Raw genomic sequence first — 16339 nt, forward strand, 5'->3', positions numbered from 1 at the left:
TGTAGCTTTGGGATTTGTCCTGGAACTAGCTCCTGTAGACCAAGCTGGCCTCAAACTCACAGAGATCTGCCTGTCTCTGCCTCCCAAGTGCTGGGATTAAAGGCGTGTACCACCACTACCTGCCCAAAGTAGTTTTATTGCTTATTCTCTTATTAAAAAGCATTTTCAGGTCAGAGGTCAATGTGGAAGTTGGGTTGTGAGTAACTTGAAGGAAATAAAGGATATGGCAGAGGCAGCAGCTGCAGATAAATGTCCTAAATGAGGCATTGCCTGGAGAAGATGAGGATGGTAATTTAAGCTAATTAGAGAGCTAACAGAGTTTTCCTTTTAAAAAACTGAAAAATCAAACTTACGTAGTATTACAAAGGACGTCTGTCATTTTTACCTACTGTACACATGTACCTATTTCATAATTTGCCTTGGAATTTGTAAGTTAAACACATATAAATATTAAATTCCTTAGCTTGAGGCATCATGTTGTAAAAACTGTTCAGTTATTTTAGTGCTTATTGGTTAGACACTTTAGACCAGTAAGTATTTTTCCCCTCTGTTTGACAAATAGCACCTTGTCCATTGATAAGACTAGTTGGATAATTCTTGCTTTGGTATTTGGTAACTATAGATTTGGGCTTTTTATTATAGCAGTTTACTAGGATATTTCAGTGACACTGTTGTGCTTTTGCTCTTAATGACAACTTTAGAAAATATCTGGATGATTGCTGAGACACATAAAAGTTTTGAAAGTCATTTTAGTGTCTTTTGTGAGAGAAATTTTAGAAAAGTGCTACTTGAGGGTAGCCACCTTGGTGCTGCTCTCTTTCCAACACTGGCAGGCACTTCCTTAAAAGAACTTACTTGAAGGAAGATTGTGACTTTAACGCAGCCATTTGACTACCTAAAAGTATAGGTCGCTTCATTTTTAAGTTATTCATGTTGGATGCTCATATACATGTATTTCAGAGCTTTAGTCTGAAAATTTTTTCTTATAGAAGCTTACATAAGAAATAAAGGAGTGGGTTAATGATGAAAGGACATTATAGGTGTTAGAGGTGAGAAAAAGTTACTCAAATTGTCATTAACACAGAGAAACCTCAAGAAATACTGGAAGGTTCAAAGATTAACTTGGTATTTAGTTATTAATTTTTGTAACAAAAGTTGAATCTCCTAAGTCCACTGATTAGTATAATACTGCCACAGTAATAATGTACATGCATCTGTAGCAGAACTTTTAGACTAGAAACCGGAGCAGTGAATAAGTGAGAGCATTGATAATCTTGAATTACTGCTTACTCAAGTTTAACTGAAATTACTCATGAATATTTCTGACCCAATTAGCTGGTGATTCACAACTTTGTTGGAATGCAGCCACAGACTGCATACAGTTTTCAGTGCATATATGAGCATTATTTAAAATCAGTTCTTTAAGTGTAGATAATATTATTTTAGTTTATTTTAATTATTTACAATGGAGTGCTTTCTAAAACCTTTTGAGACAGAATCTTATTATGTAGCCCAAGCTGGTCTCAATCTCATCATTTTCCTGTCTTAGCATCCTGAGTGCTATTCATGCCTAGTCACAGTAAAAGTTTTAAGTTATGTATCTTTACTGTGAAGCTGCCTTCTGATAGTGTCCTGTGTTCTACTTTAGCCTGTAGCATTGGTGAGTGTAGTGTGAAATACTGAACTCTGCAAACAGTATTGTGTGTTTTCTTTGGTTTATTTACTTAATAACAGCTTATACTTTGCAGGTATGTGGGTCAGCAGCTAGACAGTGAATGATTTAGACATTGTAGGTTTTAGTCTCAGCCACAGCTTGGCTATTGCAGCTGCTGATATATTCATAGATTAGTGAAGCACTGTGCTCCAATAAAATCGTTTATAGAAGTGGGTAGCCCATCAGATTTGGCCATGGCTGTACTTTATTATTTAATAATTTTAAGTCATAATTTCATATGTTAGCCAGTGTTTTGCATGCAGTTATACAATAGTGTCTTCTTGTCTGCCCTCCTTCCTTCCCTCCCTCCCTTCCTTTCAATTTTCGAGACAGGATTTCTCTGTGTAACTTTGGAGCCTGCCGGGAACTTGGGAACTCGTTCTGTAGTCCAGGCTGGCCTCAAACTCACAGAGATTCACCTCCCTCTGCCTCCCAAGTGCTGGGATTAAAGGAGTGTGCCACCACCACCTGATAGTAGTGTCTTTTTCTGTAGTTTTGCTTTTCATGATTTCAGTTATCAGTAGATAACTGTGGTGTAAAAATGTTAAGTGGGAAATTTCAGAAGTAAATAATTGGTGTTTCAAATTGCATGTCATCCTGAGTAGCATGTTAAAACCTCTCATCATCCCCCTTTGTCTTGCCCAGAAAGTGAGTCCTCCCTTTGTCTGGTGTATCCATGCTGTATACACTACCTGTCTGACATTATAGATCTATGACCCATGATCACTTGGAGCAGCTCGTTCTCCTGACATATTGTCATAAAGTCACTAGTAGCTTAATCTTACATTATAATTCATTCACCTCACTCTATCTCATTAAATCATGTCACAGCACAAGTGGTGAATAGAGGGCAATAAGATTTTTTTCTTCTTATCATACCAACCCCATTCACTGCCTCCATCCACTCTTCCTCCGCCTCCATTCAGAAAGGTTAAGGTCTCCCTTGGGAATAAGCAGAGCATCAAGATGAGGCAGGATCAAGTTCCTCCCCCTGCATCAAGACCTGAACAAGGCATCTTGCTACAAGGAATAGGTTTCAAAGAGCCAGTTCATGCATCAGGGACAGGTCCTGGTCCCACTGCTAGGACCCCATAAAAGACCAAGATACACAACTGTCACCCAGGTGCAGAGGGCCTAGGTTGGTCCCATGCCAGATTCCTAGCTGTCCGTCCAGAGTCCATGAGCTCTCACAAGCTCAGGTCAGCTGTCCTTTCATGATCTTGAACTCTCCTTGCTCATATAATCCCTCCTCCCTCTCTTCAACTGGACTCCCAAAGCTCAGCCCAGTACTGGCTGGGGATCTCTGCATCTGCTTCCATCAGGTACTGGATGAAGGCTCTATGATGACAATTAGGGTAGTCACCAATCTACAACTGCAGGGGAAGGCCAGTTCAGGCACCCTCTTTACTATTGCTAGGAATCTTAGCTGGGGTCACCCTTGTGGATTCCTGGGAGTTTCCTGGCACCAGGTTTCTCCCTAACCCCATAACGGCCCACTCTGTCAAGATATCTCTTTCATTACTCTGTCTGTCAGCCTCCCAAGAATCCTGATTGCCTCCATCCCCTGTCCTCTCCCCTCACCCAGTTTACCCAAGACATCTCATCTATATCCTCTTTAGGGAGAACCATGCATTCCTCTCAGGGGCCTCCTTGTTACCTAGCTTCTGAACAATATTTTTTTTTTACAGTCTATTGCCATAATTTATTTTCTTGCTGTGCCAAATTCATAAACCTTATCATAGGTATATATGTACAAGAAAAAGTATCTCATGTATTTTGTGTATATGAGAGAGGGAGGAAGGGAGTGAGGTGAAGAGAGAAAGAGACAGTATATGAATAAATTGAGAAACTACTCATGGTTTCAGGCACTGAGGGTCTTAGAATGTATTTCTCATGAAAAAAGAAGGGACTCTAATTTTTATTTGTGAATTAGATGGCACATTCTTCTTATTCAGAGTTGATTGAAAACTTGGTTTTCTGTCTTACAGGACAAATATTCTTCTGGTGCAAATGGAGACACTTTTAACAGGACTTCAGCTTCATCAGGTATGTGTTAAGGCAAGATGACTTTTATTTTTAAGTTAAGGGTTTTGTATAATACTTAAGGATAAGTAATAGATTGATAGGTATAGAGTATTTTTAAATTTTTTAGTGAGGATTAATTATAATTTAATATTTTAGATAGGAAAACTTATATCTAAAGAAAATACAGTGTCAGAGACTATATTACTTCAGTGAATTGCTGTAAAACTTTTTCAGCCTGAGGGTTGCATGTTTGGCTTCAGGTTGCTAAAGCATTGTCAGGTCTCCTGATATAAGAGGGCAGCATAGATGGTAAGATTATTAAAGTAGGTTCAAATTCTGATGATTGGTCAAAAACCAACTGTTTAAGCCAGACATTGTCATGCCATCAAGAGCATGAGTTTCTTTGGCATCAGAAAACTAATTTACCGAAGTTCCCAAGAGAATGAGAGATAAGTTTCAAAAGGATTGAAACCTATTTTGTGACTCCTAACTCCTTTCTCTGTATGAATTTGTATTTGAACTGCCCACCTTCCCTGCATGTGTACTACCATACGTTCTAGAATTAATGTGTATGGTAACATGGTAGAAAGAGTACGACTTGGGTAAGAAATTAAATCGTGGCGGTAGTCTTTTGCTTTATTGAAACAGGCTAAAATGTGACTGCTGATATACAGTGAAAGATTTTTTATTATGGTAACTTGTACATAACAGTGACTATCTTCACCATTAATATTTTTATTATTGTGTACATAATGTATGTGCTATGACGTGTGTGGAGACCAAAAGACAACTTTGTGGAGTTGATTATCCCTCCACTTTTAGGAGTTCAAACCTTGAGGGAATTGAATACAGATGATTAGGCCTGTACAGCAAGAACTTCCAGTTGTTGAATCATCTTGCCAGCCTTAATATTTGCCATTAAAAAGATTAATTATTTATGTACATGGGTGTTTTGCCAGCATATGTGTAAGTGCACCATGGACATACCTGGTGCCTGAAGAGAATAGAAGAAAGTGATAGATTCTCTGGAACTGGAGTTAGAGATTGTTGTTAGCTATCTTGTGTGTGCCAGGAACCAAACATGGCTTCTCTGCAAAGAGCAGTAAATGCTCTTAACTGCTGAGCCATTGTGCCAACCCCAAGACTCAGTGTTTTTTGTTTTGATTTGTTTTATTTTGAATTTTTTTTGTCCTGACCATTTTTAAGTGTGCAGTAGACTGGCATTAAACACACTTGCATTGCTACATCAACCTTGATAAGTTTCATCTTTGCAAACTGAAATTCTGCTCCCATTAAAATAATAGCTCCTCACTCCTCCTGTTTCCAGCCCCTGGCAACCACACTACTGTACTTCCAGTGAGTCCAAGTCGTTGTCTATGCATTTGAGTTACTGCTCATTTTAAGGCAGACAAATGCAAGGCCTAGGGGAAAATCAGTTTATAATTTCCTCTGTTAAAAATCAGAGGATGAGGTCAAAGCATTTTATAGTCAAGAGAACTGTTTGCTCACTGGAACCTGGCATACAGTGAAGGAAAACAAAACTGCCAAGGTAGTTTGTAGAAAAGTGAGGGGAGTACGAGACTCAGTCTGTGAGGTTAAAGCAAATTTAGTTCATATGTTCAAGTAAATCTGTTGGCTAGAGCTTATGAAAACCTTTGCTGTTGTCAAGGCACTTCTTTCACAAACATTTAAATGTATTGGTTTAATATATAATCCGATTTTCAAAAGCATATGGGATTATTACCTGCCTGAAACAAAACAAGACTCATTTTCCTTCCTCCATATGAATGCTGAGATCTTTTAAAAGTATAAAAGAGGGGCTGGAGAGATGGCTCAGAGGTTAAGAGCACGGACTGCTCTTCGGGAGGTCCTGAGTTCAATTCCCAGCAACCACATGGTGGCTAACAACCACCTGTACTGAGATCTGGTGCCCTCTTCTGGCTTGCAGGCACACATGGAGGCTGAACACTGTGTACATAATAAATAAATCTTAAGAAAAAACAAAACAAAATTGTTTAAAAAAAAGTATAAAAGACAGATGTGTAAATGTATACTTCCTGATATTTTCCCAGTGTAAACCTGGTTCTCAGAGATAGTTTCAGTAAAGGAATGAAATAGGCAGGCCTATATCATATGAGAACATAGTACTCTGTTGTCATAGAATTTTTTTTTTTTTTTTTGGTTTTTCGAGATAGGGTTTCTCTGTGGCTTTGGAGCCTGTCCTGGAACTAGCTCTGTAGACCAGGCTGGTCTCGAACTCACAGAGATCTGCCTACCTCTGCCTCCCGAGTGCTGGGATTAAAGGCGTGCGCCACCATCGCCCGGCTGTCATAGAATTTTTAAAAAGTTAGATTGAAATGACTACCAACTAAATGCCATAGCTCATTAATCTGTGGATGCTTAGACTAAATAAAAGAAATCACATGAGAAATAATTGTTTTTCTCTGGATAACAAATACCTTTTTGTAGTTTTCAAATTTTCAAAAAAGTACTTTAAAATACTACATTGATTGTGTTAGGGGGCATATATGCATGCTGCAACACAGGATTAGAGATGAGAGGACAGCTCCAGGAGTCAGGGTCTCTGCTTCCACCCTGTGGGTGCTGGCACTTGCACTCAGGTTGTCTTCTGTATGTACCTTTTTTGATCCATTGTGTTAGTCCTATTTTATGATTAAAAATAGAGCTTTTTGGACCTAGAAAGTTTATTTTCTCATTGCAGCATATTCTTGTCTAGTGAATGTAAACTAAACTGATACCTAAATAATTTTTATCAAAAATTTAAATGGTTAGAAAGGAAGAAACTAAATCAAAATATTAGCCCCAAATTTTGGCCTCCACTGATAGTGAGTGTGATTCTTTTTAGATCTCTCTGTCTATATTCTGACATAATTGTATCAAATTCTACTTTTGCTTTATGGGTGCATACTTACTACATTTTTATTTTTATTGAGACATAGACTTGCTTTTCTTTGCTTCTCTGTCCTTGCTTTCTATACTTTATTTTCATTTTGTTACGATTCTACTTGATATGGCTAATTTTCATTTTTTCAGAAATGGGATCATATTATACTCTTGCTTTTACTTAATATGGTGTCCTGGTTAGTTTTGATTGGTGACTTGACACAGCCTGGAGTTGCTTAGGAAGAGATCCTTAATTGAAGAGTTGCCTCCATCATATTGGCCTGCGGGCATGTCTGTGGGACATTTTCTTGACTGCTAATTAATATAGGAGGCCCCAGCTCACAGTGTCTGGTGCTGTCTCTAGGTAGATGAGTGGGCCTGTTGAGAAGCTAGTGGAGCATAGGGTACTCTTCTGAAGAGCTACTTAGACAACTCATTTTTCAGTTAGGCTCTTTGTTACTTTTCTTCTTTGACTAAGCCTCATGCATCCTAAACAAGTATTCCACCATTGAATTGCATCCACAATCCTATTTTAACTCTGTAATTTAATTTTGTTTTGAGAAAGTATCTCATAAGTTCCTAGTACTGGCCTAGAACTTACGTTGTAGTTAAGATTGCTGTGAATTTGTTACCCTTCTGCCTTAGCCTCTCAGGTAGCTTGGCTCTTGGTTTTTATTTATTTATTTATTTATTTATTTATTTATTTATTTATTTATTTTTGTTAATAGATAAAATCCCTCTGTTATATGTGGCACATTGAAAAGGCTTTAAATTTTATATATTTGATATGTATTTTTATTTGATTTGCTTTGAAATGTTATTTGCTTTAGAAATGGAAGATGGACCTTCTGGAAGAGACCATTTCATGAGATTTCCTTCTGGAAGAAATTTGGGAAACAGAGGTAAGTATAGTCTTCCTTTAATCTGAATTGTTGACTAAAGGCATAGGGACTTTGGCTGTTTAAAGAAAAGTTAAGTCTGTTATAACTTAGCGGATGGTAGGTTTTGTTGATATAATGAGTTGATTTTATTTAATGTGAGTGGTATGTGGGGGTGGGAGAGGGGCAGAGAAACAAAGACAGGCATGCATGCCCAGCTGGCTTTAAACATTATATAATATAATCCGTGCTGGTCTTAAACCCACACTGACCCTAAGCTCTTCCTGTGTACTATATTACAGACATGTATTGAACTTGTGATCCTTCTTCCACAGCCTCCTAAATGCTAGTAGTAGATGCGTGTGCTACCACACCAGGTGATGCCCATGTACTTCAATGCTGTCTTAACTTCTTTGGGATGATGATAAGACAGTTAAATTGACTGCACAAACAGATTGTCCACAGTTGCTGCTTAATTTCAGATTTCTGTTTCTAGGAACTGATGTGAGAACATTGTTGTAAAACATTTGGAGGGTAGAGTAAAAGGGCCTCCTTGAGTGTTAAGTTTTCTTAAAAACAATATGGGAGATATTTTAGTTAGCTTATCAATGTTAAATTTAAGAAGTTATTTTTACCAAGGTTGAATTTATTTCCTTATTTTTGAGACAGGGTCTCTTATTATATTTTTGGTTGTGAGCCTAGCCTTTAATGACTGAGCCATCCCTCCAGGCCTTGAGATAGGGTCTCTTGTAGCCCAAACTGGCCTTGAATTTGCTGTGTAGCTAAGACTGGCCTAGAACTCCTGTCTCCATCTCCCAAATGATGCAATTGGAGGCATGCGTCACTGTGCCTGACCAGGTTGGATTTTAAAATTGTATGTTTAGAGCCATCAATACTTGCCATGTGTGGTGGGTCCTGCAATTCCAGTAGGATTTTGAGTTTAAGGCCACCCTGGACTGCACTTAAAATCCTGTCTCAAAACTAACAAAAAGCTAGAAACACTTGGGTTTGTAGATAGTAGTAGAGCAAAATGCTTTCATTTTTTTGTAACTAAATTGATAGTAAGGTGCTGAAAACATTTTGAACTATATTATTTTCAATGGTGAAGTTATCATGTGGGCTGAATATAATGCCCAGTCTATTGAAGTGAGGATTCAGTATATAGAAAATCATGATGTGAATTACTGATTAAAGGTAAAAGAATGAGTAAACCTTACATGTTTACCATTAGTGGATTTATTTATTTATTATTTTATTTATTTACATTTTGGAAATATAACTTGAGAATTAAATATACTTGCAAATATATTATTTTAAAGTCCCTTTTCTATTTTCTACTATCTGTAAAAGTCATCTAATCCTAAAGATGCATTTCTTTTTTTTCTTTTTCTTTTCACTATCAGCATCTTTAATATCTTGGTGAAAACATATACCATAGGATGTCCTTTGTATTATTGTTTTTTTTATTTTTTTTATTGATAAAAGGAGAATAAAAAAAAAACAAGTTTCCACCTCCTCCCAGCCTCCCATTTCCCTCCCCCTCCTCCCACCCTTCTCTCCCTCCCCCCACTCCTCTCCCCCTCCCTCTCCAGTCCAAAGAGCAGTCAGGGTTCCCTGCCCTGTGGTAAGTCCTAGGTCCTCCCCCCTCCGTCCATATCTAGGAAGGTGAACATCCAAACTGGCTAGGTTCCCACCAAGCCAGCACATTAAGTAGGATCAAAACCCCGTGCCATTGTCCTTGGCGTCTCATCAGCCCTCATTGTTCGTCATGTTCAGAGAGTCCAGTTTTATCCCATGCTTTTTTGGTAACAGTCCAGCTGGCCTTGGTGAGCTCCCAGTAGATCAGCTCCACTGTCTCAGTGGGTGGGTGCACCCCTCGTGGTCCCGACTTCTTTGCTCATGTTCTCCCTCCTTCTGCTCTAAAGATGCATTTCATCCCTATCTTTTAATGACACAATTTTGCATGTTAAGAAGTTTAACTTTCTATAAAATTTTTCAGATATTGGCGAGTCTAGTAAAAGAGAGAACACACCTGCTGCTGGAGGATTCGGGAGAGGAAAGGGTTTTGGAAACAGAGGTAATTACTTGTAATACTTTACAACCACAATTGTAGTTGGCTCCAAGGTTTCCAGGTTTATTTTTTAGGAAAAAACCCCAGAAAGTATGTGTCATGCTAGAAATTATGAGCCTCTCAAGAAAGTATTTTCATTTAGAGAAAGTATAAAAGCAACAGTTTATGCTGCTTTGGGTATATACAGTGTTCTGTCTTTTTAAAAACATTTATTTTATTATTATTATTTGTATGTTTATGTATGGAGGCACATGTACTATGTATATGTGCATGTGTGAAGGTTGCTGCCTGAAGGCAGAACCAGCCAATCTAGAGTGGGTGAGTCCTGTGGCATTTGGAGCCCAGGTGCTTCTGGAGTTTGGCTGGCAGCTGGGGACTGTTTCAGAGAGGTTAAACAGGAAAAATCCCAAACTCACTCAAAGGTTTGAGGGGAAAAAAGAAAGCCTAGCCCAGTGGGGCTCAAACCCTGTGTGCAGCTCCAGCCTGTGCCAGTGGCTAACGAGCCACAAATGGCTTTTTTTGTGAATCCATACCTTGAACATTGGGCGCCAATTGTAGCATGAATAATAAAATCCCAGTGACAGATATTGGGGTTCAACTTAAGGATCAGAAAAGCAAAGCAGCCAAGCTACTAGAGAGCTCTTAGCACTGTGAAATCTTCAGTTGAAAGAGGGTGAGTTCCAGTGTCATCCTGCCTTATATTCCTCTCTAGTGCTGGGATTGCAGGCATGCACCACCACCACCCAACCACTATGGCTGACTAGTGTGGCTGTTTTGTGTTCTGATCTTCAGACAAGCTTTATTAAAATACAAATGAAATTTCACTACACTTCAGCTATATATGTAGCTGTATTATAGTTTATCTCATTTGGAGGGGTTATCATAATTAGTTGTCCCTGAAAGATTTTTAAAACAGATTTTATGTGTTTCTGTACACATGCCATGGAGTGGGTGTTAGATCTCTTGGAGCTGAAATTATAGGCATCTGTGAGTCACCTGATGTGGGTGCTTGGTCCGAATCCCTGCTCTTACAATACAACTGTAGGCGCTCTTAGCTGCTGAGCCATCTCTCCAGTCCTGAAAAACATTTTTAAGCTGTACAAAAAAAAAAAAGCTGTAAAGGTAAAAGAAATTCTTTCAGAAATTTGAAGTTTCCTTTTATATAATTTATAGGTTTTTTAAATAACAAGTTTGAAGAAGGAGATAGCTCTGGTTTCTGGAAAGGTAAGTTGTGTTTTTCTGGAAACTTTAAAAACTGTAATGTCAGAAACAGGCTAGAGAGATTCAGTGCCAGGTGCATAAGTTGTTTATGACATCATTTTTATACCATGCAATTATTAGGTTACAACTGTTTAATTTCAATTTTCATTTGTGCTTTGCTTTATCTCCTATATCTACAAAGATCACTTCTTATTTTAAACTTATTTCTAAATGGCTAGATTTACAAGAAATTAGAAAAATAGTATAGAATTCATTTTTATCCAGGTTCTTCTAATGCCATTATTTTAATTTACTTCTTTTTTCCCCTGAGACAGGGTTTTTCTATGTAACTTAGGAACCTGTCCTGGAAGTAGCTCTTGTAGACCAAGCTGGCCCTTGAGCTAATAGAGATTTGTCTGCCTCTGCCTCTGCCTCCTGAGTCCTAGGCATGCACTACCACCTAGCTTCTATTTTACTTCTTAAAATGATCAAAGTAAATGCAGGTTGATTTTAAGGGAATAATTGATGACAGATAATGTAAGACCCCATTCTCTTTGCCAGGTCCTAAAAGTGATCTATAGGATTATTTTTGTCAAAGGCAGATATGTTAGCTCTCACCTTATTATCTCAGTCAGTTTTCATTCTTAAAAGCCCTTTTCCACTTATTTTTCTTAAATCTTCTTTTCAAGAAAGTTGTCCCAGGTGACTCTTTAAAAGAATATAAGCTTGCTGGGTGTAGTGGTACATGCCTTTACTCCTAGCACTTGGGAGGCAGAGGCAGGTGGATCTCAGTGAGTTCAAGGCCAACCTGGTCTAAAAATTGAGTCCCAGGACAGCCAGGGTTGTAATACAGAAAAATCTTGTCTTCAAACACATACATATGCTCCAAATAGTCAAGGAAAGGCCTTCAGCTAGGTGTCAGGATCATGTTTAAAAAGTATAAAACAAAGCAGTAACTAGATGAGTAATTTTGTGCCTGTAAACTGTTTGGTTGCTTGACATCCTTGCCATTTGTTTAAAGTTCTTGAATACTGGGCGTCAATGACATGGGAAAAATACCTTGAAATTCTCTGTGTATTTCCAAATATGCTTTTGCTAGAATTTGAAGATCTTAGAGTTATATTAATAAACATAAAACTTTTAAAATTTGAAAAATTGTTCATTCCTTATCACTCTGTACTTGGAGAATAAACTGTGAGAGTGGAGCTTAAGCATCTTTTTCACCCTGTTCACTTGGGTGTTCTTCAGTGTTGTGATTGATTCTTATACCACTGTCCAGAAAAACTCTGGAAGTGTACTTGTACTGTCACTAAAACAGAAAATCCATTGAGTAATTGAGTACTTAATTAGGAAAAATGAGGAAACGTTTGCATGGATTTAAGAAAGCACCACTATCTAGCATTGTTAAGAATGACAATTACAGAGAAAGAAATGATAATATTTTAAATGGAACAGTCATATGTCTCTATAGCCTATGAATTGCTTTTCAGAACCATTTGATTACTTGTGTAAGTTTTTCTTTTTGTCTAGCATAACAGGAACCAAATAGTTGGTGCTCAATCGTAGACTTAACATTAAATACTGACATACATAGATGTTCTGTATAGGGAATTTAAGCAATGTCTTTGTTTCTAGTGAAATATTTTAAGTATCATAATGTTCAATTTCAACTTGAAAAAATATTCCTATTAAGTTCTATTCTGTTCTTTAGCAGTTATGCCTTTAAAGTTACCTAGATGCTATTCACATGTTGTATTTCTATTCAAGAGTCCAGTAATGACTGTGAAGACAATCAGACTCGGAACAGGGGGTTTTCCAAGAGAGGTGGTAAGGACAATGCTTTGAACAATTTGTCTGTAAGACAAAACTTAACTGACAGAACTAAGTTTAGAAAGTCTGAAAGAAATGAAAGCCTTTAAGAAAAATATGCTGGTGTACGTTCCCTGCCCCTAGTATTTGAGCAGTTCTTTGTAAGTCCACTTCTTCCTCTCTGCCATTTCATACTTGCTTTTTTCCTTAGGCCCTCAAGAGTATGCTATAATTTACAAAAGAGGAATTTTTAGTGTCTTGATCAATCACAATTTAGATGAACCAAGAATGTATTTGTTTCTGAAAAATGTCATTAGAAATTTGGGAGAGGGAAGAAATTGCAGATTAATTTTTGTTCAAATCTCAAGATAGTCCATCATCTTTGTTAATTCTGCCTCTAATGAATTGGAGGGGAGATGGTATAACAGTTATCTTTTATATGTTTTGAATATATGGGAGACATGTTAAAATAGCAGCAGCAGTACCTTCAGAAAACTGGAGTGAGCTTCTAATAGAGTACTCATTCAAGTACTCACCTATGCGTGTCTGTGATAATACAGAACTCCGTGATGGTATGACTTGGGAGCATCTTTCATTTTACCTTAAGATAGTTAGTGCTCTCCCCCTTGCCAGAGAAGCTATCAGTAAGTTTCAGATTGAAAAGAGGCTATCTCCTAAATTAAGCCTTATGATAATTTTTCAAAGATGTGATAGTGAAGGAAAAAGCAAAATTTAGTACATCTTTTAGCATTTCTCATTGAAAAAGCAAAACGAAAAAATAGTAGTGCTAGTTATCAAACCCAGGGCACCTTGTGCTCCCTAAGTTTTCCACCACTGAGCTGCATCCTCAACCCTGCTTCTCTTCCCCATTTGTTTTCTGGAGAATGATGATGTCTGTGTTACCTTTAAGTCAGATTAATTCATGTTTAAATGAAGAAACTAGAAGTCATTTGGAGCAGACTGTTCTTATTTCTGACTTAAAGCAACAGTAGAATGATTAGCTGGGACATAGCCATTTTCTAGAACAGTCTTGATTCCTGTTTCTTGTAGATATACACATTTTAGACTAGAAAGCTAGCACATAGCCATTAAGTGAGTGAGTGTGTGTGTGTGTGCATGTGTGCGTGCGTGTGCGTATCTGTGCTTATTTTGTAATATGATCTAATATACCATTGCTAGGTAACTCAATACTGAAAAAAAACCTGAACACCTCAGTTTATTCGCCACATCTAGGTCAAGAAATAGAAATCACTAGCACCTCAGAAAAGCCCTCTTTTCATAACATATTCAGTCATAAACAATGGCATCCTGAAGATTTTTATTCTGACTTCTAAATGTACAATTTTGTCTGTTTTTCTGCTAGATATAAAGGAACTAATACAGCAGGTGCTGTTTTTTGGCTTCTGTTTAATGTACTCGGAGAGCCATTTATGATTTTACTCTTACAGATCATTAACCCTGCTAATAGTCTTTTTTTCCCCCCTATTAATGCAGGTATTGGGGCTGCTTTCAGCTGGGACAACTATGAAAGTGGTGTTGTGAATGGTGTAGTATTTTTGAGCATTGGCATGTTCAGGTGTAGAATTGCTAGTTATTGGGCTATAGTTTTAGCTTTAAGAGATAGGAAACATCTCAGTTTACAGTACTAAGATATCCTCCCATCTGTATGCTTTGCACCTTCCTTTTCATCTGAACAGTTCACTGAATTTTTGTTATTGAACCTCGTTATACTTTTAGCTTGCATTTACTTTTTTTTTTTTTATGATTTTCGAGACAGGGTTTCTCCGTAGCTTTTTGGTTCCTGTCCTGGAACTAGCTCTTGTAGACCAGGCTGGCCTCGAACTCACAGAGATCCGCCTGCCTCTGCCTCCCGAGTGCTGGGATTAAAGGCGTGCACCACCACCGGCCCGGCTGCTTGCATTTACTTTTGTGTATAAAGTAGGAGTCAGAGACAGACAAGAGAACTCAGTAGATAACAGCATTTTCTGCACAAACTTCTAGGTTTTTCTAGTCACATTTTCTCATTTCATTATGTATTTCTTAATATTTTCTACATTGAGTTCTTGGTATTTGGTGATGCATATCACTTTGCATTGCATTAACACTTCATATATTATAAAATTAACCAGTTGCTTTCAGTATATTCACTCTTGGACAACTTTGGCTGGTTATAGAACATGGAACATGTTAATATGACCACAGGATTTCTTTTGGAGGAGAGATTTTCAAATACTCCTTTGAATAGGAGGGCTATTTTCTTTTTTTTTCTTTTCGAGACAGGGTTTCTCTGTAGCTTTTGGGTCCTGTCCTGGAACTAGCTCTTGTAGACCAGGCTGGCCTCGAACTCACAGAGATCCACCTGCCTTTGCCTCCCGAGTCTGGGATTAAAGGCATGCGCCACTACCGCCCGGCTAGGAGGGCTATTTTCAAGTAGTCCTTTCTGAAGGTTATTACCAGACATTATCAGAAATTGCTGCTTATGAAATACAGTCCATATCTCTTCCTACCTTTGACTTCAGAACTCATTTTATCTAGAATGTCACTGTCAGGGCTGAGTGCCTAGCACAGTGGTAGAGCACACCCACAGCCCTGGCCTGTGTAAGGGGAGGGCCACTTGTTTTTCCCGGTCACCTGGCTAGCTTAGTCCTGAAATAACCACACAGAAACTGTATTAATTAAATCACCGTTTGGCCCATTAGCTCTAGTTTCTTACTGACTAACTCTTACATCTTAATTTAACCCATTTTTATTAATCTGTATCACCATGTGGCAGTGGCTTACCAGGTAAAATTCCCAGCATTTGTCTTCAGCAGATCCATGGCGTCTCTTCTCCCCCTCCCCCTTTCTTTCTCCCACTATTCAGTTCTGTCTTCCCCGCCTACTTAAGTTCTGCCCTATCAACTAGGCCAAGGCAGTTAATTTATTAACCAAAAAAGCAACACATGGACAGAAGAACCTCCTACACCAGGTCTGAGCAGTGGTAGAGCTTGCCTCAGCACTGACTTGAGCATATAGCATAACAGATAAGTTCAAAAATGAATCAAAAACAGATCTGAGAAATTATAATGGAAATGGAAAACAAAATGCAGCTAACTGATTGGAAACAGAATATCTACTTGCCCACCACATTCCTAAAAACATTCCTAAATATCTTGTAAGAGAAAACAAGAGAAAGACACACAGGAAAGAAGAGAATAGATAAGGCTTGCAGTTAGTCACGGAGTTCTGAGCAAATTAAATAAAAAAATTCATACCCTCATATATATATTGAAATTAAAGTGTTTCAAAGGTTGAAATCACTAGAAGGGGTAGGGGGATGAGATTCATTTTTAAAAGAGCAATATCTTGATAACAGAATTTTCTTACATAAAAGTAGCTAGGCTACAGTATAGAATACTGTATTCAGAATGTTGAGGAGGGATAGTTTTGAATCCAAATCGCTGTATTCGGGTATTTAGATGCCAGTGAGAAATTACACCATGTAAAAACAGTATTTAAAACTCCCAAGGTATTATAGATAATACTACAAAAATAACTACAAAAACAGAAGCGAGAAGACAGTTGAACACAAGAAAGAGGAGATAGACATTGACAATGAGTGCTAGTGATGAGTGCTTGTGTAAAGGCAGGTGGCTGCCAAGGCTGGGGACCTGAGCAATCCCTGGGACCCAGTGTGGAGAAGGAGAGAGTATCAACTGAAAAGTTGTTCTCAGGCCTGCACACGTGCTGTGATGTACA

At 38.0% G+C, this 16339-nt stretch overlaps 1 protein-coding gene across 5 annotated transcripts in view; it reads left to right on the plus strand.

Annotated features, from left to right (window-relative positions):
* The window catches only part of Ddx4 (DEAD-box helicase 4), a 46321-nt gene that overhangs the window by 2011 nt on the left and 27971 nt on the right, over window positions 1-16339 (plus strand). For 3 of the 5 annotated variants that reach the window (XM_075977825.1, XM_075977826.1, XM_075977829.1), the window contains exons 2-6: window positions 3703-3760; window positions 7474-7545; window positions 9521-9598; window positions 10766-10816; window positions 12560-12619. In XM_075977825.1, coding sequence (XP_075833940.1) covers window positions 3703-3760; window positions 7474-7545; window positions 9521-9598; window positions 10766-10816; window positions 12560-12619 — 319 coding nt within the window. The remainder of the gene's footprint in view (window positions 1-3702; window positions 3761-7473; window positions 7546-9520; window positions 9599-10765; window positions 10817-12559; window positions 12620-16339) is intronic. The other 2 variants (XM_075977828.1, XM_075977827.1) reach the window with 2 other exon arrangements.

Source organism: Microtus pennsylvanicus, chromosome 6, assembly GCF_037038515.1.
Source record: "Microtus pennsylvanicus isolate mMicPen1 chromosome 6, mMicPen1.hap1, whole genome shotgun sequence".
Taxonomy (NCBI): Eukaryota; Metazoa; Chordata; class Mammalia; order Rodentia; family Cricetidae; genus Microtus; species Microtus pennsylvanicus.